This window comes from Anomalospiza imberbis, chromosome 23 (genome assembly GCF_031753505.1).
Source record: "Anomalospiza imberbis isolate Cuckoo-Finch-1a 21T00152 chromosome 23, ASM3175350v1, whole genome shotgun sequence".
NCBI lineage: Eukaryota > Metazoa > Chordata > Aves > Passeriformes > Viduidae > Anomalospiza > Anomalospiza imberbis.
This window is the reverse complement of record NC_089703.1, coordinates 6,831,668-6,854,311: the sequence shown is the minus strand read 5'-3', so window position 1 is coordinate 6,854,311 and position 22,644 is coordinate 6,831,668. Positions and strand designations below refer to the sequence as shown.

At 59.7% G+C, this 22,644-nt stretch overlaps 1 protein-coding gene across 1 annotated transcript in view; it reads left to right on the top strand.

Moving 5' to 3' along the window:
• The window catches only part of AGRN (agrin), a 108,457-nt gene that overhangs the window by 9,473 nt on the left and 76,340 nt on the right, over window positions 1-22,644 (top strand). The window contains 1 exon segment of the mRNA XM_068171647.1: window positions 17,129-17,149. Coding sequence (XP_068027748.1) covers window positions 17,129-17,149 — 21 coding nt within the window.

Below are 22,644 nucleotides of genomic sequence, written 5' to 3'. Positions count from 1 at the left end.
GCTCCTGGACAAGTGATTTAGGATCACCCTGCACTTCTCTGTGTGCTTGGGGTGGGTCACTCTGCACTCTGAGGTCTTTTCCAACTCAATCCCAGACATCCCCTGAGCTCTCTGCAGTCTCTCCCAGCCCACCTGGCTCCTGGAAAAACGAGCAAAACCCGCCCTGAGGAGCTGCCCGTGCCCCCCTGGGAGCCATTCCCGAGCTCCCAGGCTGGGAACTCAGCTCCAAGACTTGATGTGTGGGTTTTCCCTCAAAAAAGTGTTGTTTTTCCCTTTCCTTTCCTTCCTCCTCTTCTGTTTTACATCAGAGATAGCGAGAGCAGCATCAACACCTCGGTCCCAGGAGGGGCAGAGAGCTCTCCAGCAGCTGGGAAGTGTGGGAAAGGGGGAAGGAAGGAGTGGAGAGGGGAAAATCCAGCACTGGGCAGCCCTGGGGGCCCCTTCCTGCTGCCTCGTCCATGGGCAAGGAATGGAATGCTCCCAGGGATTCCATGGAACACGCCCTTGGAAGAGCAGGGAGTGTCAGTGCTGCAGAGGCCACCTTGCCGTGTCCCCATCCCTGTCCCCCCCAAGCCCCAGGGTCCCTTCCTCCTCCCTCCCTGTGGCAGAAATGCCAAACATCCCAGGGCTGGTGGCAGGAGCTGAGAGGTTCCATTTGTTGAGCAAATTCCTGTGGAATTTTAATCTGGAGTGGGAGGCTGGGACGGCTCCTCTGGCGCTGCTGCTCTGGCACTTCCTGCAGGATCAGCTCCCGAGGCTGCCAGGCCGTTCCTCCTGCCCAGGGCCCTGCCCGGGAGCTCTGGACTGGTCAGTCTCTGCCCAGTAGCCCTGGACTGACCAGTTTCTCTCTGCCCAGTAGCCCTGCCCAGTTTCTCTCTGCCCAGGAGCTCTGTACTGACCAGTCTCTGCCCTTGCCTGACCAGTTTCTCTTTTCCCAGTAGCCCTGGACTGCCCAGTTTCCCCCTGTCCAGCATCCCTGCACTGGTCAGTCTTTGCCCAGTAGCCCTGACCAGTTTCTCTCTGCCCAGGAGCCCTGGACTGGTCAGTCTCTGCCCAGTAGCCCTGGCCTGACCAGTTTCTCTTTTCCCTGTAGCCCTGACCAGTTTTCGCCCAGTAGCCCTGGCCTGACCAGTTTCTCTGTGCCCAGTAGCCCTGGACTGGTCAGTATTTGCCCAGGACTCCTGGACTGACCAGTTTCTCTCTGCCCAGGAGCTCTGGACTGGTCAGTCTTTGCCCAGTAGCCCTGCCCAGTCTCTTCCCAGTTTCTCTGTGCCCAGTAGCCCTGGACTGGTCAGTATTTGCCCAGGACTCCTGGACTGACCAGTTTCTCTCTGCCCAGGAGCTCTGGACTGGTCAGTCTTTGCCCAGTAGCCCTGCCCAGTCTCTTCCCAGTTTCTCTGTGCCCAGTAGCCCTGGACTGGTCAGTCTCTGCCCAGTAGCCCTGACCAGTTCCTGCCCAGTCTCTTCCCAGTTTCTCTCTGCCCAGTAGCCCTGTCCAGTTCCTGCCCAGTCTGTGCCCAGTTCCCCCAGCCCTCTCTCCCTGCCCGAGCTGTGTTCCCATGACCTGTCCTGGCACGGATCCTACCCTGCCAGCCTGGAATTCCAGCCATGCCTCCCTGGGATCCAGGGCAGCCTCCCCCTGGCACCCTGCCAGCAGCTCCGGGCACTCCCCGACCTCTTCCCGGGAATTTGGGCAATGCCAGAGCTCCTGCTGCTGCTCCAGGGGATTTGGGCACTTTCCAGGGGTGTGAGGGGAAAATCAGGATTGTCATTGGTGCCTCAATGCCAGGGAATTTGGGCAATTTCCAGGGGTGTGAGGGGAATATTGGGGACCCCCACTGCTGCCTGCTCCAGGGAATTTGGGGAATTTCCAGGGATGTGAGGAGATGATCAGGATTATCACTGGTGCCTCAATGCCAGGGAATTTGGGCAGCTTCAAGGGATGCAAGAGGAATTTTGGGGAGGTGCCACTGCTGCCTGCTGCAGGGAATTTGGGCAATTTCCAGGGGTGTGAGGGGAAAGTCAGGATTATCATTGGTGCCTCAATTCCAGGGAATTTGGGCAATTTCCAGGGATGTGAGGAGATTATCAGGATTATCACTGGTGCCTCAATTCCAGGGAATTTGGGCAATTTCCAGGGGTGTGAGGGGAAAACTGGGGAGCCCCATTGGTGCCTCAATTCCAGGGAATTCAGGCAATGCCAGAGCTCACCAAGGGATGCAAGGGGAATATTGGGGAGGCACCTGCCTTGCCCAGAGCAGCTTTTTCAGGATGATTTTCCCCAGCATCCTGGATGTGGGGCTCTGCTGCTGTGCTGGGAGTGGAAAGCAGCTGCGCTGTGGATTTTCCATGGCTCCATGGAAGTGGAATTCTTTCCCACTCCCTCTCCCGGATGTGTCCCGTGGCGAGGTTTGTTTGGTGTTTCTATCTCCCGTGGCCCAGCTTTGTTTTGGAGCCGCTCAGTGGAACATCAAAGGCTGGATTTTCCCACCCACTTACTCAGGAAAACACAGGGGGCTGGGATGGGTTTGGGTCCAGGGCTGGGTTTGGGTCCAGAGCTGTTTTTGGGTCTGGGGTTGTTTTTTAGGTCCAGAGCTGTTTTTGGGTCTGGGGTTGTTTTTTAGGTCCAGAGCTGTTTTTGGGTCTGGGGATGTTTTTTAGGTCCAGAGCTGTTTTTGGGTCCAGGGCTGATTTTTGGGTCCAGGGCAGTTTTTTGGGTCCAGGGCTGATTTTTGGGTCCAGGGCAGTTTTTTGGGTCCAGGGCTGATTTTTGGGTCCAGAGCTGTTTTTTGGGTCCAGGGCTGATTTTTGGGTCCAGGGCAGTTTTTTGGGACCAGTTCTGTTTTTTGGGTCCAGAGCTGTTTTTTGGGTCTGGGGTTGTTTTTTAGGTCCACAGTTCTTTTTGGGTCTGGGGATGTTTTTTGGGTCCAGAGCTGTTTTTTGGGTACAGTTCTGTTTTTTGGGTCCAGAGCTGTTTTTTGGGTCCAGAGCTGCTTTAATGCAGGACACATCCCGAGACTGCTGCCTTCTTTTTCCTGCCTTGGACAGACAGACCCAGGTTCCTGCTCTGCTTCCCCAGGATTTGCTCAGGGAATGGGGAAGGAGCTGGAATTTCCCTGCTGCTGGAGTGGGATGGAGCATTTTTTGGGATGCAGCAGTGGGGATCTGTCAGGGTTTCGTGTCCTGTCACAACAGGATCCTTCCACTTGGAAGTGATGGATAAAAGCTGCCGGGGGGGTTGGGAGGGGTTTGCTCTGCTTCAGATTGAGCATTCCTGCCAAATTCCCTTTCAGCTCTGCACCCCAAAGCTTCTCCTGCCTCCGGCTGATCCCCTCTGTGCTGCTGTGGCTCATGGAAGCCCCGAGCTCAGCGCTGCTGGCCAGGCCCCGGTTCCCAGGCACTGAGGCAATCGACAGAAATCCCAGCTGGAATTGTTTTCCCGTTTCTCCCAGGCAGCTCCAGCCCTGCTCAGACCCTGCACTTGTCCTCTCTGTGCCCAAGGGAGCCTTTTCCAGCCTCTGGAAGTGCCTGGCTCCCTGGAGCCTGCCAGGGCTGCCTCAGCAATGTCCCTGCCTGTGGATTTGGGGTTTCAGGATGAGGGCTGTGGGTGCTGGGGCTCCCTCTGGGTTCCCTCCAGCCCGGATTCTCCTTTTCCATGGAGGTTTTGTCCTTCAGGCCAGGCTTTTCCAACCTGGGGAAGGGAGGAGTGGAGGAACCCGAAAGGGAAGAGAGATGTTGAGAGGGTGGTGGGGCATTCCTGATTTTCCTCTCACACCCCTGGAAATTGCCCAAATTCCCTGCAGCAGGCAGCAGTGGCACCTCCCCAAAATTCCTCTTGCATCCCAAATTCCCTGGAATTGAGGCACCAATGACAATCCTGATTTTCCCCTCACACCCCTGGAAATTGCCCAAATTCCCTGCAGCAGCAATGGATTACCTGCAGCCTGTGGATTATCCCTCCTCCTCCTCCTCTCCAGGAGCATCCCATGGGAGCATCCCGCTGGCTGGGAGCACTGGGAGCACTGGGAGCACTGGGCTCTGGTGTTTCCACGGCCTGTGCAGCAGGAGCAGTGTGTGACCAGCCTTGCTCCATCCCCAGGGGGAGGATTTTGGACATTCCAGCCCCTCCAGGCGTGGGAACCCTTTGGAGAAACTCTGGATTCCATCCCAGAGCAGGCCCGGGGTGAAAGGAAGCAGCAGAGGGGGCTGGGGCTGCTGCTCTGGGGACCCTGGGGACCCTCTGCCCACCACATCTGTCGTGATAAGAGCAGAGCCCAGCTCCAAATCCACAATCCTGCTTTCCCCACGCACAGCCCGTGCCTTTTGCTCCATTTTCCAGTGGGGATTTTTTTCCTGAGAGCTCTGAAGCCTGACCCCGTGCCCTGGGATCTGCAGGGGCCGGGCTCTGCGGGACAGACACTTCCCAGCTGTTTGTCTGTCTGTGTGTCTGTCTGTCCAGAGGGCTCCCAGGGGGTGGCCCTGCCAGGAAAAGGCTGGAATGTGGCCCCAGGAGCTGTGACCTGGGAATGGCGACGTGGGGGAGCTCAGGGTGAACCTGGGTGCTGATCCTGGAATGATCCTGTGGGTGGTGTGGCCAGAATGGTGGGGGGGGAAATCACATCTGAGCTCTGGAATGGGTGGAGAATGGATAAAAAATGGATAAAGAATGGATAATTGGCTCTGCTGGGTCGTTCCAGCTGCACCATAACCAGGAGGTCAGACCTCAGGTCCTCAGGGAACTCCTCGTTCCCTTCCAGTGGGGAAATTTAGGTTGGATTTTGGGAGGAAATCCTTCCCTGTGAGGCTGGTGAGGGCCCGGCTCAAGTAATTCCATGGATTCCCCATCCTTGGGAGTGCCCAAGGCCAAGCTGGAGCAATCTGGGATAGTGGCAGGTGTCCCTGGCTGGGATTTGAATCCTCCCAAGCCGAGCCTTTCCACGACCCCAAAACTCCTCTGGGGGCTCGGTGGCTGCCCCAGCCCTGCAGCCCTGCAGCCCTGCAGCCCTGCAGCTGCAGCTCCAGGCAGCTGAGAGCCCGGAGCAGACGCTGTGACCCCGCTCAGGGGGTGCCCAAACCCAGCAGGCTCCGCTCCTGGGAATTCCTACGGGGGCACAAGCTCCCCAGACCCGCTGGTCTCGGACTCTGCGTGTCTCCGGGTGTCGGGGTGACCCCGAGAGTGTAGAAGTCCTGGATTCCCAGCCCTGCAGCCAAAGGAGGAGTCTGAGTGCGCAGGGTCGGCTTCTCAAGGTTGTTTATTTTCCCTTATCTAGAACATTCTCTCTCTGCCCTGCTGAGCTCTGTCCAGCAGGTCGGCCATGGCATTCTGTCTGCCCTCAGGGCGGTGTTCACATTTTATACCCAAAACTCCGTGTGCCATGTTTACAATAACGTGCCAATATCTGTCATTTATGTTGGGCAGTGTGTCTGTGCCTTAAACCAACAGAAAAGTGTCACCAGCACAGCAACACATGGAGGGCAAGGAGAAGGAGAAGAAGGCCAGGACACGCCCAAATCCCTCCGTCTTGACCCCCTGAACTACATTCTAAGAACCCCAAAATTCTACTTTTCCACCCTGTGTTAATTCAACTACCACTCTACTCAAACCCTTGTGGCTTGTAATTCATACAAAGTTGGCAGCTCTTTCCATGGACTAAAATGGAAGCCACAGGTGTTTTTGACTTGGTGCCAGGGTCTGGAGCCAGCCAGGGCAGCCAGAGGGACGTCCTGGCTTCCCACAGGCCGGGATCTGCTCAGCACCAGCACAGCGGCTGTGCCGTGGCACGGGGCTGCACAGGGCACACCGGGGGACACGGGATGAGCTGTGTGGCCTGGCCAGGGTGGTGGCCAGCATCTCCAGCTTCCAGCCTCTCATTTTTCCCTGGAGAGCAGGGAGGGCAGTGTTCCTGCTGTGTGTCCCTGCGTAGGGGATGCGCACTGGGATGCTGCTGGGGGGCAGCCAGGTGGCTCTGGTGGCACTGGGGACCTTGTCCCTCGTTCCCTGGCGGGCACTGGGATGCTCCTGGGAGGCAACCAGGTGGCTCTGGTGGTACTGGGGACCTTGTCCCTCGTTCCCTGGTGGGCACTGGGATGCTCCTGGGAGGCAACCAGGTGGCTCTGGTGGTACTGGGGACCTCGTCCCCCCTTCCCTGGTGGGCACTGGGATACCCCTGGGGGCAGCCAGGTGGCTCTGGTGGCTCTGGTGGCACTGGGGACCTTGTCCCTCGTTCCCTGGTGGGCACTGGGATGCTGCTGGGGGGCAGCCAGGTGGCTCTGGTGGCACTGGGGACCTTGTCCCCCCTTCCCTGGCGGGCACTGGGATGCTCCTGGGGGCAGCCAGGTGGCTCTGGTGGTACTGGGGACCTCGTCCCCCCTTCCCTGGTGGGCACTGGGATACCCCTGGGGGCAGCCAGGTGGCTCTGGTGGCTCTGGTGGCACTGGGGACCTTGTCCCTCGTTCCCTGGTGGGCACTGGGATGCTGCTGGGGGGCAGCCAGGTGGCTCTGGTGGCACTGGGGACCTTGTCCCCCCTTCCCTGGCGGGCACTGGGATGCCCCTGGGGGCAGCCAGGTGGCTCTGGTGGCTCTGGTGACACTGGTGGCACTGGGGACCTTGTCCCCCCTTCCCTGGCGGGCACTGGGATGCTCCTGGGGGCAGCCAGGTGGCTCTGGTGACACTGGTGGCACTGGGGACCTTGTCCCTCGTTCCCTGGCGGGCACTGGGATGCTCCTGGGAGGCAACCAGGTGGCTCTGGTGGCTCTGGTGGCACTGGGGACCTTGTCCCTCGTTCCGTGGTGGGCACTGGGATGCTCCTGGGAGGCAATCAGGTGGCTCTGGTGGCACTGGGGACCTTGTCCCTCGTTCCCTGGCAGGCACTGGGATGCCCCTGGGGGCAGCCAGGTGGCTCTGGTGGCTCTGGTGGCACTGGGGACCTTGTCCCCCCTTCCCTGGCGGGCACTGGGATGCTCCTGGGGGCAGCCAGGTGGCTCTGGTGGTACTGGGGACCTTGTCCCCCCTTCCCTGGTGGGCAATGGGATGCCCCTGGGGGCAGCCAGGTGGCTCTGGTGGCTCTGGTGGCACTGGGGACCTTGTCCCTCATTCCCTGGTGGGCACTGGGATGCCCCTGGGGGCAGCCAGGTGGCTCTGGTGGCACTGGGGACCTTGTCCCTCGTTCCCTGGCGGGCACTGGGATGCTCCTGGGAGGCAACCAGGTGGCTCTGGTGGCTCTGGTGGCACTGGGGACCTTGTCCCCCCTTCCCTGGCGGGCACATTCCTGGGCCCTGACTTCAAAGGCTGTTGGTGGATAACAGAGCCCGGCAGCCTTGGCAACCCTGGCACGAGCCCTGGCAGCAGCTGCTGCTGCTGGTCCCCCCCTGCTGCCCCTCTGGCCTCCCTGGTTTGGGACAGGAGCCCTTCCCTCCTCCTCTCTGCCCCTTGGGCCACAGCTTTTTGGGGTGAATCTCTGGGGGGGAATGTAGGATTTTTGGGGTGAATCCCTGGGGGGAAATGCAGGATTTTTGGGGGTGAATCTCTGGGGGAACTGCAGCTTTTTGGGGTCAATCTCTGGGGAGAAATGCAGGATTTTTGGGGTCAATCTCTGGGGGGAATTGCAGCTTTTTGCGGTGAATCTCTGGGGGGAATTGCAGTTTATTTGGAGGTGAATCTTTGGAGGAAGCAGCTTTTTGGGGTGAATCTCTTCCCTGAGGGGCTGCAGCTTTTTGGAGGTGACACCCTGCTCTGATGGGCTGCAGCTTTTTGGGGTGAATCTCTGGGGGGAATTGCAGGTTTTTTTTGGGTGAATCTCTGGGGGGAAATGGAGGATTTTGGGGGTGAATCTCTGGGGGGAATTGCAGGGTTTTTTTGGGTGAATCTCTGGGGGGAAATGCAGGATTTTTGGGGTGAATCTCTGGGGGCTGGGCTGGAGCTTTTTTGGGGGGAATCTCTGCTCTAGAAGGGAGGGGGCTGCAGCATTTTTGGGGTGGGGGTCCAGCTCCTGCCCACGCCCAGCAGAAGCACCCTGGGCTGCCCAGGCAGGAGCAGGGCCGGGCCCTTTTCCTGAGCAGGATTTCCCCTGGTCTGATCCAGCTGTTTTCCCTGTGTTTTTTTCCATGTGCTGCCCCCATCCCCTCCCCGATGGATTGTGGATTATTCATTAGGTAAGAACATCATTCCTCTCCTCTTTGGGATGGGAAGCGGGGCAGGAGAGGCTGCACAAGGATGGTTTGTGTGATTCCTGAGCTCGTGTGGTGGGAGGATTCCTTGGATCTGCCTGTTCCTTGGAGCTCCCCTGGACAGGTGGCACGGAGGGGGCAGGATAAAACTCCTCTCTCCTCCTTTCTGGATGTAAAATTCCCTGGCCAAAGGGAATCTCAGGGATGGTGAGGATGGAGTCCCCTTGTGCTGAAAAGGGGAAAGTGTGAACTTCCCGCCCAGCATTCCCTGGTAATTCCCTCCTGGAAAACAAAGCCCACGTGGCTTTGGGATTTATGGAGCCTGCTCCAAATCCTCAGGGTCACTTGGTCAAGTGGGGTAAATTGGGAGAGCTTTGCCCAAGGGTGTGACGGTTAATTAACTCCAGGCTCCATGGGAAACCCGAGCCTGTCCCAGCAGCCTCTGGAGAGCTGGGAAGTGGCTGGGAAGCAGCTGGGAAGCAGAGGGTGCTCCCAGAAAAGGGTTTGGCGGCCTTGGTGGCACATTGAGAGCACTAAAAGCAGCTTTGGCCTTTATTTTTTACTGGGTTTTTTAATGTTGTGTGATGGTTTCCTTAGGTCATTCCTCAGTTATTCCTGAGATTATTCCTTAGGTTATTCCTGAAGTTATTCCTCAGTTTTTCCTTAGGTTATTCCTCCGTTACTCCTCAGTTATTCCTCAGGTTATCCCTCAGGGTCAGGGAAGATGGGATGCACAACAGGAATAGCTGGGGATGAGGGATTTTGGGAATCCCACCCCACAATTCCCATGAGGAAGGGGATGAGGGGCTGCAGTCCTGGATCAGAGCAGGATCCCACTGTCCTGGCAATGCAGGGGTGCTGGGAAATGCTGGATCCCATTGTCCTGGGAATGCAGGGGTGCTGGGAAATGCTGGATCCTCAGTGGGCTGGAGGAGGCAGAGCTGCAGGATGGCTGCTGGAATCAGGAGGGGATGGGATGAGCAGGCTGATGGAGAGGGATGCAGGATGCTATTTCGGGCTCTCCATGAAACAATTCCGAGGGAATTTGCTCTGGAGTTAAATCCTGGGAAGCGAGGCAGCTGCCCTACATGGGACTCTGGCAGTGGCAATTCTCCAAAGGGAAAGGGAATGAATTTTAATGGAATCTTGAAAGACTTTTAAATTTTCATGTTCCCGTCAATTATTCAGGAGAGAGGAAAAGCCACTTTAAAGCGGCGCAAAGAGCAAAGGAAAAGGAGAGGCCACTCGGATTCCTGGAGGGGATTTGCATTTGGGGACATGGCAGGGAAATGGGGACACTGGGAAGGCTCTGCTGCTGGGGAGGAAGGATTTTGGGAAGCTGGGATGCACTGCCTGGGGCAGGGCAAGGGGGCTGGGTCCGTGCTGGGAATGTGGGCTCAGAATTCCGGGTGGGAGCTGATCCCACTCCGTTTTAGCATCACCAGATCTGTGCCAGCAGCAGGAGGGATTTGGGGGTCTCCGTGCTGGAATGGTGGGAGCAGGGATGAATCCTGGCCTGGGACATCATTCCCAGTTCCTGCCCTGGGAAGAGAAGGGGTTTTTGGGATCCTGGAGCCCTCCCATGGCTCTGTTTCTTTGAGATCCAGGCTGGGAATGTGGGCTCACAGAATTCCCCGGGGGAGCTGATCCAGGAGGGATTTGGGGGTGTCCACGTTAGAATGGTGGAGCAGGGATCCATCCTGGATCCATTCCCAGTTCCTGCCCTGGGAAGGGAAGGGGTTTTTGGGATCCTGGAGCCCATGGCTCTGTCCCCGTGGGATAACCTCACACCTGAGCCCCAGCCTGTGGGATCCAGGCTGGGAATGTGGGCTCACAGAATTCCCCGGGGCAGCTGATCCAGGAGGGATTTGGGGGTGTCCATGTTAGAATGGTGGAGCAGGGATCCATCCTGGATCCATTCCCAGTTCCTGCCCTGGGAAGGGAAGGGGTTTTTGGGATCCTGGAGCCCATGGCTCTGTCCCTGTGGGATAACCAGCCTGTGGCCTCACAGAATTCCCCGGGGCAGCTGATCTAGGAGGGATTTGGGGGTGTCCATGTTAGAATGGTGGAGCAGGGATCCATCCTGGATCCAATCCCAGTTCCTGCCCTGGGAAGGGAAGGCTTTGTCGGGATCCCGGAGCCCGCCCGTGCCCGTGGCACAGCTTTTCCTCGGACAAGGCTGGCTCCTGTCCCGCTGTCCCCATCTGCGCGCGGGGCTGTCGCTGTCCCCAGCAGGCTGCTCTGGCCTTGCCTCCCCGCGCGGGTGCCCCAGCGCTGCTCGGGGGCTCGGCAGCACAAACGGGGCTTTGATTCCCGCTGCCGGGAGCTGCCAGCCCTGGCTCCCTTCCCGGAAAACAGCGCCGGGCTCCCACAGAAGCGGCCTTTGTGCGAGCGCCGGGGGCTGCGCTGGGGACGGGGGACACCGCTGGGGACAGGGGACACCACCCGCCACAGGGGACAGGGGACACCACCCCCACGGGGGACAGGGGGCACCACCCACCACAGGGGACAGGGGACACCGCCCCCACGGGGGACAGGGGACACCACCCGCCACAGGGGACAGGGGACACCACCCGCCACAGGGGACAGGGAACACCACCCGCCACAGGGGACAGGGGACACCGCCCACCACAGGGGACACCCAGGGGACAGGGGACACCGCCCCCACAGGGGACAGGGGGCACCACCCACTGCAGGGGACAGGGGACACCGCCCCCACGGGGGACAGGGGACACCACCCGCCACAGGGGACAGGGGACAGGGGACACCGCCCCCACAGGGGACAGGGGGCACCACCCGCCAAAGGGGACACCCAGGGGACAGGGGACACCGCCCCCACAGGGGACAGGGGGCACCACCCACTGCAGGGGACAGGGGATACTGTCCCCTGTCGCAGGGGGACACTGCCCACCGCAGGGGACAGGGGACACCGCCCGCCACGGGCCACTGGAGGAGGAGCCCGAGGAGCCCCGCAGCTCTGCGGGCTCCGGGGGTGCTGCTCCCACCGCAAATCCAGCGGCTGCGGCTCCTCCTTTGAGCCGCCATTGCCGTGTCCCCACCCGGGGGGGTGACAGCAAAGGCGCCTTTGTCCCCAGGGCCGCGGGAGGAAACGGGGACAGAGCGGCCCCGCGGCTGGCACCGTGCCCTGTGTGGGACTGGGGTCCCGTCCCGGTGTCGGGAGTGGCGCTGGGGACGCTTTGTCACAGGGGTGTTGTGACAAAGTGACAAAGTGACAAAGGGCTGGTTCAGCCCTGTGCGCTCCCGGCTCGCTGCTGTGCCCGCAGCAGGATTCTGGCGGGGTTTGGGATGCAGGGAGCTGCTTCCCGGGATTTTCTGTCTGGAATCACCCCCAGACCCCTCAGCAGGGCTGGGGACAGCTCAGCCCCATTGAGGGGATGGATCCGGCGCTGGGGACAGCGGGGTGGCTCTGATCTGCTCCCCGAGGGGGGCTCCAGCCCAGCACTGGTGTGGAGATCCATGCCATAAATTGGGAATTCTGTGGCGGTTTGATGCCAAGGAGTGGGAATTCAGCCCGAGAACAAAGAGGCGATTTGGGAACAGGTGGAAAATCGCACCTGGCGTGGGAAACTTGTGCAGCACAGGGGAAGATTGGCTCTGGATACCACGGGGCCGTGGGGAGGTCTTGGATCTCACCCAGCAAACTCTGAAACCTCCCTGCTCCGAGCCTGTTCCCTGCCAGGACCTGCCTGCCCTGAGCTCTTGGATTTGCCCGATCCAAACCAAGGAAAACTTTGGAACCCAGGGATGGGTCAGGGATGCCTGGAGCCACTGCCACGGCCCCGGAGCAGCCCCGAGCTGTGGGGAAGCAGCTCCTGGAATGTCCCAGGTGTGGGGAAGGAGCTCCTGGAGTGTCCCGTGCCTGTTTTCCCTCTCTGGAGGCCGGGAGGGTGCCAGGGACTGAGCTGTGAGCCCATTTCACGACTCATTTGGCCGCGGTGAGGCAGGAAAGTGGGATTTAGGCGGAGTTTTTCCAGCTTAATCTGCCGGGATGGTTTCAGATCCCTCAGCCTGCTGCCAGCCCCGGCTGAATAAACTTTCCCTGCCTTCAGTCCCAAACGTTTGTGCAGCACAAACTCTGCCTCGAGGGGTTTTTTTCCCCCCCACTTTGTCCCGGACCCAGGGCGTGTTTTTGGTGGTGGTGGCAGAGAGGGGAAACCTCAAATCCTCGCGAAGCAATTACCGCTAATGAGACACTTCCTACACATCTGCTTTCAATCCTGGCGGTGTTTCGGGGCCTTGCAGAGCTCGGGAAGGGAGGAAGGTGGGGCAGTCCCGGCCTCTTCCTCTCCCTCCGTCCTGACGGGGCTCTGGGGATGCTCCCGAGCTCCCAATCCCAAAATCTCGAGCTCCCCATCCCAAAATCTCCAGTTCCCAATCCCAAAATCTCCAGCTCCCAATCCCAAAATCTCCAGCTCCCAATCCCAAAATCTCCAGCTCCAATCCCAAAATCTCCAGCTCCCGATCCCAAAATCTCCAGCTCCCAATCCCAAAATCTCCAGCTCCCAATCCCAAAATCTCCAGCTCCCAATCCCAAAATCTCCAGCTCCCGATCCCAAAATCTCCAGCTCCCAGTCCCAAAATCCCGGCTCTGCAGGGAGGCAGGGTCGGTGCTCGGTGCTGATGTGCTGCCAGAAGATGGAACTGGCTTTGAGAGCGGGCTGCAACGCGCCTAATTAGTGTGTAATTAAAGAAGCGCGCCCCAGACTTCAGAAAATTCCTGAACTCGCTGGCCAGGAAAAGGCAGAAACTCTCAGAGGGATCGCAAGGTGACATTGCCGGGAGCTGCTGGTGCCCATCCCGACTTTTCCCAGCCCTTGTCCTGGTTCTGGGCACTCCCAGGTGCCCAGCACCCACCCCCATGCCATTCCCTGGAAGGCAGCAGCTCCCCCTCCTCGGGACACCCGGGAATGGCACCTCCTGCCACTTCCAGTGGCTCCTTTCCGGGCTGGGATCTCCGGGCAGGCTTTTCCCAGGGACCAACGTGCCCGGCTGAGCTTTGCCCTGGGATAAACCCCGGCAGTGACTCAGGAGCAGCTCCAGGGTGGCTTGGCCAGGCCACACGTGGCTTGCCAGCAGTGCCACCCGTCCCAGACGGCAGCAGTGAGTCACAGGCGCGTCCTGGGTGCCTCAGGAGGGAAGGGGGAAGCCGGGAAGGGCGGTGTCGTGGTTTGACCCACAGTGCTGGTGTTCCCATGAAAATACACTTTTCAAATGATCAGGAACAGAGCTGAGCAGGCTTAAGCTTAAAAACAAAGGAAAAAGCTTTATTATTCTGCAACGACAATGAAAGGAACACACAGAATTCAGGGTGAAAACTTTCTAAAACATTCCTCTTCCCCCCCCACTTAATTTCTACTAAAACACAGTGAGACACAACTGGGAATTCTTGATCAAGTTCCTACTTTTCAGATAATCAAATCTTAGTTCATCAAGGGAGAGGGGAGTCTCTCCTGTACCGCAGACCCCCAGGAAACACAACTGCAGCTTCAAACCAGGACAGGCGGCTTTGTTCCAGCAGGGAATCCCAGCACCATCCTCCCGCCCTGCCTCGCTTCCCAGGAATATTCCCCGCTCCTCCTGCCCGGGGAAACGTTCCGCTGACCTTGGAGCGAAGCCTCCCGCTCTCCTTTCGGGTTTTGTTTTGTTTAATCCGCACTAAAACAAACTTCTTCTCCCTCTCCTTGGTGTTCGCAGCTGCCCCACGGAGCTGCGGCTCCCCGAAGAGGAAAATCAAAGCCGGGAGAATTCTGCAGGGGTTGAAAGGAGGGGCAGGCTCGGCTCAGTTGCACTTTTGTTCTGGAAATCAGAGGGGAATGTGGGAGCCCTGCTGGGCTGGGGCTGGGCTGGGGGGTCTCTGAGGAACGGGGAGCTGTGGGATGGATGGGAATTGTGTGGGAAGGGGCTGGAGTGTCCATCCGGAGCTGAGGGTGGATGTGGCCGAGCACAGGAGAGGTCTGGAGTCTCCAGGAGTCATCCTTGGCCTGTGGCTCCATGGGGTCAGGTGTCCAGGCTGGCTGTGAGGTCTCCTGAGGGAGATCTGGATGGATTTGGCTGCAGGATGGACAGGAATTGTGTGGGCAGGGGCTGGGATGTCCATCTGGAGCTGTGGGTGGATCTGGCCGAGCACAGGAGAGGTCTGGAGTCATCCTTGGCCTGTGGCTCCATGGGGTCAGGTGTCCAGGCTGGCTGTGAGGTCTCCTGAGGGAGATCTGGATGGATTTGGCTGCAGGATGGACAGGAATTGTGTGGGGAGGGGCTGGAGTGTCCATCCAGAGCCGTGGATGGATGTGGGATGGTCTGGTGTCCCCATGAGCTGCCCTTGGCTTGTGGTCAAGTGTCCAGTGTGGCCGAGGGGCATCCCAAAGCCCTTTTAACCCCTGTGGGATCAGGTTCCCTGCCCCTAAAGCAGCGCCAGCAGCTCTCCCAGAGCACCCCGACCCTCTTCCCCGCCTGCCCCTCACTCCCAGCCGGGCAGGTTTGGGGTTTGCCCCTCACGTCCTGTCCCAGGGCTCAGTTCCCATTCCCAGAGGGAATTCCGTGGGCTCCTGGCTGGGCAGCTCCGTCTCCTCTCTGTGCTGGATTCCCCTGGATCTGGGGAGCAGATTCCCAACTGTTTGGGCTGGGAGGTGGCATTGACACTTTGTCACCCAGCACCGAGCCCTGGGGCCACCACAGCCCCGTGGGATGGGCCTGGGGGAAGTTTGGGAATGCCGGGGCATGGAACTGTCCCGTGTCCCTCTGGCACAGCTCCTCCCTGCTGGCCTTGGGCACGTGTCCCTTGTCCCATGTCCCCTGTCCTGTGTCACTTGTCCCATGCCACTTATCCCATGTCCTGTGCCACTTGTCCCGTGTCCTGTGCCACTTGTCCCGTGCCACTTGTCCCGTGTCCCTTGTCCCGGGCACGTCCAGGCTGCCCTCAGGGGTGTGGTGGCGTGCCAGGGGACACCAGGGAGTGCCAGGGCTGGTGGCAGCAGCTCCCGTGCCAGGCACAGGGGTGACGGCCCTGATGTGGCACCGAGCACGGGGCGGCAGCTGCTGGCACTGTGCCACTGTCCCCGAGGTGACAGAGTGGCCTGACACCCCCCAGCAATGAGGAATGTCCCCAAAACCCACAGCAGCCAGCCCTGCTGTCCCCTCCCTGGCTCCTGTTGTCTCCCTGGTGTCCCCTGGCATGCCACCACACCCCTGGGGGCAGGTACTCCCGGTAATGTCCCCAAGACCCCCAGCAGCCAGCCCTGCTCTGTCCCTCCTTGTCACCCTGGTGTCCCCTGGTAGCCCTGGGGGCAGCTCCTCCCTGCCAGGGGTGAAATGCCCTCCCAGAGGAGCCCTGGCTCCTGGAAGTGCCCCAGACCCGCCCTGGGAGAGCGGAGTCCCCAAGGAATGGGGTGGCATTTAGGGTCCCCTCCGTCCCCTCCAGGCCAAGGCTTGGCTGTCACCCGGGAGCTCCCCAGGCTGGGTGACAGCTCCGGCTTCCACGAGGATCCCAGGAGTTCCCCACTTCCCTGAGGGCCAGCCCGGGCTGGGCAGGGCTGTTAAAATGCTCAGCTGTTAATTAACCCTGGGCTGGGCAGGGCTGTTAAAATGCTCAGCTGTTAATTAACCCTGCACCTCCTCTCCTCGCTTCTGGGAGCTCCTTCCATGCCCTGCTCCCCTCAACCCCAAAAGTGCTCCCGGCCCAGGGGAGCACTTCCAGGTGATCACACATCCAGGTGATGCCTCTGGATCAGGCTGGCCTGGGAGAGGGGAACGCCTGAAGCCGTGGCAGCTCCAGGTGCAGCCCCTGAGCATCGCCTGGTTTCAGAAAATCATCGCTCGGAGCAGAAAATCTGTGGGATTTAAGGGGATTCGTGGAAGTTCTGAGCTTTTGGCTGTGCCTGGGATATTCCCCAGGATCTCCCTGAGTGCCAGCTCCTCGTGGATCAGATCCTGAAGATCAAATCCAGGGCAGCCACTGCTGGGATGCTCCTGCTGGGCTTTGTGCTGCGCTTGGCTCTGGTTTGGTGTCCTGGGGGTGTTTCCCCCTGGTTTTTCCGGGTAGGATTTGCTGTTGCCATCTGTGGGATCATCGGGATCAGCAGGATCCGGCTGCCTGCGGGTTTGGGAGCTCCTTGTGCCGCTCCAACGGAGCTCAATCCATGTGCCTGGAAGGTGGGGATGGGCTCCTGGAAGGAGGGTTCATTGAGGAAGAGCTGGGATTTCTGGGATCAGCTCAGCCCGTTCCTGTGTTGGAAGCAGAGGTGGCAGTGCCAGTCCTGCTGTCCCTCTGTCCCCGCTCCTCCCCAGCGGGCTCTGGGCCACGTGCGTTCTTCCCACTCTCAAGCTCCTGTGCTCACCCCAGGACTCTGAGGTTCACTGCCGACCCCAAAGCAGCTTTTTGGGGTGGAGTGGGGTGGGACAAAGCTGTGCCAGCTCTGCCCTCGGGTGCCAGAGGAGCTGAGGAGAAGGGATTGAAGCAGGAGTGCCCCAGATTTGGGGATTTGGGGCTGGAACTGCTCCTCTTCCCACTTTGCTGCTCACCCCAGGACTCTGAGGTTCACTGCCGACCCCAAAGCAGCTCTTTGGGGTGGCTTGAGGTGGGACAAAGCTGTGCCAGCTCTGCCCTCGGGTGCCAGAGGAGCTGAGGAGAATCTGTGGCCAATCCTTGGCCTTGGATTCCCTTCCAGGACCTGCTGCAGGTGGGAAAGGCACCCAGCTCTGTTCCCTGGGACTTCCTCCTGCTGCTTACCCGTGAGATTTGGATCGCTGGGAACAGGGATAAAGAATTCCTTTATCTGGGAGCCCGGCCTCGATGTGGGGCAGGATCCAGCCTGGGAGAGACACCTGGAAGTGCCCCAGGTGGCAGAGGGGGCTCGGGGAGGAGGAAAGCTTGGGGGCTGCTCCTGTTTTCCTGCTTCTAACTCGATTTCTTCTCTCCTTTTTCTCCTCCCCTGCTTTCTAAAGAACATAGGAAGCTTCTCGCCGGTAAGTGGTGGGGCTGTCACGCCAAAAAACACCCCAAAATTCCCATTTTCTCCATCCATCAGCCTAGCTGGCTTAGTCCCTGTCATCCTCATCCCTCGGGATGTGCTGGAGCAATGGGAGCCTCGCCAGCGTGCTGCCACCTGCGCGGCCCCCATTGCTGTTAGATCACGGTTTGGGGAGCTCCTGGCTGTCCCCTGGTCCCTCTCCGGGTTTGTCCCCACCCTCAGGGTGTGGAGCCGTGATCTAAGGGCTCCTCACGTAGTGCTTGGCTCATCTTCCTCTCCATCCTCAGCCTCTCACCTTCACCAGCGGCCTGGGAGGGCGGGCAGGGCTTTCTGAGCTCGCACTGGGGCAAACTGGGAGGACTGGGCTGCTCGGGGTGGGGGCGTTGGGGCATTGCTCAGATCCAGGGAATTCCTGCCCTGGTCCCGGCTGAGCTGGGAAGCTCCAGGTGTGCAGCAATTCCTTGGGGAATTCCAGGGAAAAGCGAGGAGAAGCAGGGATGGGTTTAAGCTGGAGGAGGGTGGTTTAGACTTGATAGAAAAAATAATTTTTACAACGAGGGTGGCAAAACGCTGGCACAGGGTGCCCAGAGAAACTGCCCCATCCCTGGAAGTGTCCGGGGCCAGGCTGGATGGGGCTTGGTTGCCAAAGGAGCTGAGGAGAAGGGACTGAACCAGGAATGCCCCAGATTTGGGGCTGGAACTGCTCCTCTTCCCACTTTACTGCCCAGGACTTTTAGGATCACTTTTTGGAGTGGGGTGGGGTGGGACAAAGCTGTGCCAGCTCTGCCCTTGGGTGCCAGAGGAGCTGAGGAGAAGGGATTGAAGCAGGAGTGCCCCAGATTTGGGGCTGGAACTGCTCCTCTTCCCACTTTGCTGCTCACCCCAGGACTTTTAGGATCACTGCCGACCCCAAAGCAGCTCTTTGGGGTGGAGTGGGGTGGGACAAAGCTGTGCCAGCTCAGCTGCTCGTCGTTGCCAGAGGAGCTGAGGGGATTGAACCAGCCCCAGCTGCGGAGGGAGCTGGGTAAAGCCGGATTTCCTCCTTAGCCTGGCTGTGCTCTTCCATGGGCTGGGCTCTGCTGATCCCGAGGGATCCGCTGGGAACGCGCCCCAGGGGACACGGGGACACCGAACTCGGGGACTCCGAGCTGGCCGGGGAGCCGCAGGCTGGCGGCTGCGGGAGGAGCACAGGGAAGTTTTCCAAGCCCACAGCATCCTCTGCTGGCTGCCGCTTCCCGAGCCTCCCGCTGCCCGGGCAGGCAGGGAATCCCGCCTGCTTCCCGGGGGGAGAGCCCTGCCCTGCCCGGTGCCAGGGGGTGCCACTGCGGTGGGGGCAGGACAGGAGCTGGGGCTGGCTGCTCTTGGCTCTCCCAGAGCTGGAAAAGGGTCTGGATTCCTGGGAATGTCCTTGCTGTGCCCCACGCAGCCCTGGAGCCCCTCTGGGCGCGATGGTGAAGTGTTGGAAAGGTCCCCGTTTGTCCCCCTGTTTGTCCCCTCCTCCCGTGCGGGTCTCTGGAGCTGCTCCGGGCTCTGCCCCGCTCCCTCCGGAGCTCCCCGCGGCTCGGCCGCAATTCCTGGCGGCAGGAGAGGCTCGGGAAGGGCGGCAGGTGGCGGTGCGAGCCCGCGGAGCAGCGGGGCCACCTCGGCTGCGCTTCCCCTCCTGGCGCTGCCGGAGCATCGCGAGGGGACAGGGGACACCCTCGGGGGGTGTCACCAACAGCAACCCTCGGGGATGTCACCAGCACCGCCCTGCTCTGTCCTAGCTGCTGCTGGGGACAGGGGACACCCTCGGGGGTGTCACCAACAGCAACCCTCGGGGGTTGTCACCAGCACCGCCCTGCTCTGTCCTAGCTGCTGCTGGGGACAGGGGACACCCTCGGGGGTGTCACCAACAGCAACCCTCGGGGATGTCACCAGCACCGCCCTGCTCTGTCCTAGCTGCTGCTGGGGACAGGGGACACCCTCGGGGGTGTCACCATCACCGTCCTGCTCTGTCCTGGCTGTTATTCCAGACAGGGGACACCCTTGGGGGTTGTCCCCATCCCCGCCCCTCCTGGCTGCTGTTCCCAGCGCCTGTCCCGCCTGTGGTGGTCCCGGGAGCCGGGGAAGGGGAGGCGGTGCCCGCCGAGGCTGTGGAATCCCGGATTCGCTGCTTTGCTCTGGAAAATCCTCTGGAGCTGCGCGTTCCGGCCGGGAATGGGGTCCCAGCGCTCCGTGGGAGCCGTGCCCAGGGCAGCAGCTCGGCTTTGGGCAGGCTGAGGTGAGGGGGATGCTCCGGGTCCTTGGAACAGCGGGAATTGCGTGGCTTTAGCTCGGAGGTGCTTCCCGAGCTTCCCTTTGGGACAGCACCTTGTCCTTCCGCACCCTCCAAGCCCTGCGTGCGAACCTCGCTGGGATTTTTCTGGATTTAGGGGCGGGGCAGACCCATGAGAACGCCCCCGAGGCTGGGTGGGATTTGTGGGGTCTCACTGGGGACCGCACAGAAGGAGAGCAGGCTCTGCTGGGCTGGGAGAGGGGGACCTGGAGTCCCCGGGCACAGATGTGTGGCCCGCTCCATGCTGGAGCTTTTCCATCCCTTTTCCAGGGACTTTCCATCCCTGAGCACATCTGCGTGGTCCAGAGTTGGATCTTCAGTGGGGAAAAAACCCTTTTTTTTTTTCAGAAGAGGCAGCCCTTATCCAGCGCTGCCCGGAGCGGCAGTGCTGACTGGGAATGCCTTTTGGGAATGTTTCTTGGGGATGGTGTGAATGAACATCCCCATCCCTCCCTGCACACGCCAGCCCCGTCTCTCCCTCCTCTCCCGCGGAGAAGCCTTTCCAAGCTCTTCATTTCCAGGCGCTGCTCAGCGGGGAGTCAAGCTGGGTCCTGCCAAGTGCTAAATGAAATAATTAAAATCCCCGCTTCCCCCGCCTTTCTGCTCCTCGTAACGCCGGTAATTAGCCGGGAAAACTGCGGGAGGGGATGGGGAAAGGGAGAAGGAGCGAACGCCTTTCGCAGGCTCCCTCCTCCTCCTCCTCCTCCTCCTCCTCCTCCTCCTCCTCCGCCTGGCGGAGGAAGCGCAGAGCGGCGCTGCGGGCTCTGGGTGCTGTCAGATAAATCCCAATTAGCTCCCTGCCAAAAAGGATTAGCGGGAAGCGAGCCAGGCGGGGAATCAGCCTGGCAGGAGCTGCAGCTCGGGGAGGAGGGCGTGACTGACAGCTGTCAATCATCTCCCAAAGCAGCAGCTCAGGTTTTTGGGGCTGGGAGCTGGGAAGGAATTGAGGCTGAGGCTGCTGCTGGTGCTGTCACTTCCCAAGGGTGGAACCGTGTCCTGCTGGAGCCTCCTGGCAGGAATTTTGGGATAACCCCTCCCTGCTGCCCTCCCCTCCCAGCCAAGCTGTCCCCAGCCCCTCCTGCCACCTCCTGGCCTGGCTGTGACACAAAGGAAGCCAGCAGTGCCACCTGCTCTGGGCTGGCACACGGAGCCCGGGATGCAGGAACACTCCCAGGGGAAATTCCGGCCAGGGGATGGGGCTTAGCTGGGAGGTGATGGGTTTTTACCGTGGGGTTTAACTGGGAGATTATGGGTTTTTACCATGGGGTTTAACTGGGAGATGATGGATTTTTACCATGTGGTTTAGCCAGGAGGTGATGGATTTTTACCATGTGGTTTAACTGGGAGATTATGGATTTTTACCGTGTGGTTTAACTGGGAGATTATGGGTTTTTACCATGGGGTTTAACTGGGAGATGATGGATTTTTACCGTGTGGTTTAGCCAGGAGATGATGGATTTTTACCATGGGGTTTAGCCAGGAGATGATGGATTTTTACCGTGTGGTTTAACTGGGAGATTATGCATTTTTACCATGGGGTTTAGCCAGGAAATGATGGATTTTTACCGTGTGGTTTAGCCGGGAGGTGATGGATTTTTACCACGTGAGGGGGCTCACTTGGCCACCTGTCCCTTGTCCCTCCCTCCTCTGTCACCAGCGAGACTTTGTGCCTCCTGTCCCTCTCTGGGGCTGGCTGTCCCCTGGGTGCCTGGCTGCTGCCAGGGCGAGGAGGAGGAGGAGGAAGGCTGTGGTGCAGGGGGATGATGGGCAGTGCTGAGGGATGAAGGATGAATCCATCCCTGCTCCAACCAGAGACAAATAGCAGGTACTGGGCAGGCTCTGCATACTTGGATTTGCTCTTCCAGCTGCCCCTTCTGGAGCCAAAGGTGGCTTTTCTGGGTTTTTTTGGGTTTTTTTTTTTTTTTTTTGGTTTGTTTGGGTTTTTTTTTTCTTTAATTGGATTTTTTTTATTATTTTCTGGCCTTTTATTTTCTTTTTTATTTTTTTTGTTTGTTTCTCTGGCCTTTTTTACTTGGCAAAAAAACCCTCTTGCTGGATCCTCCTGTCCTCCTGCTGCCTGGCCCCTCATTCCCCAGGGACACATCCCAAGTGTCCAGGGAAGGGCTGGATGTCCCTGGCTGGCCGAGGAGAGCAGGTGGCACTTGGGGTGTCCCTGCTGTCACTGTCACCATGTGGCAGCTGGATGGCTCTGGGGACAGGGACACTGGTGGACAGAAATGCCACCCCACGTCGTGCGGGGTCACCGCAGGGCAAAGGGACCCTGAGATTGCCAGGGTCCCACCCCAAATCCCACAGGGGGCACGGGGTTTGGGTTTCCCAAGAGGATGAGGAGCCGGTCTGTCCGTGCTGGAGCTGGAACACGACTGGGGGACACAAAGGCTGCCCCTGAAAGTGGCCCCGCAGTGGCTGGAGGGGACAGAAAGGGCCGCGGCTGATTTGCATGTGAAAGCAGCACCGGGAGGATGCAAACCTCGAATCCCTCGGGAATTGTTCAAAGCCAAGCCTTGGCCTTATCCTGGATTGCTGGGCTGGCCCTGAAACCCTGCCCAGGGCGGTGGGGGCCGGGCAGGAGGGGACAGGGACGGCAGGAGGGGACAGGGACGGTCCCGGAGTGGTGACAGCAGGGCAGGGGCCAGGCGGGGGCTGGGATGGGAAGGATGGAGGAGCTGGGGTGGGAAGGATGGAAGAGAAACCATTGGAAGGATGCAGGAGAAGGGCACTGAAGGATGGAAGGAGCTGGGATAGGAATGATGGAAGAGAAACCATTGGAAGGATGCAGGAGAAGGCACTGAAGGATGGAAGGAGCTGGGGTGGGAATGATGGAAGGAGCTGGGATGGGAATGATGGAAGGAGCTGGGATGGGAATGATGCAGGAGAAGGCATTGGAAGGATGCAGGAGCAGCAGAAGGATGAAGGAGAAGGCACTGAAGGATGCAGGAGCTGGGATGGGAAGGATGCAGGAGCAGCAGAAGGATGCAGGGAGCGGGTCAGGTTTCAAGAGGAGCAATCTCCTGGACGTGACTTGGGTTTCCCCCCCTCCCCTTTTCTCTATTTTTCATCTTGGAATTGCACCTTGGGACGCTCCCAGCCCTCGGAGAGGAGCAGGGGGGCTTTGTGGGGTGGCTGGGGGGCAACTTGTGCCCATCCCCCAGGCA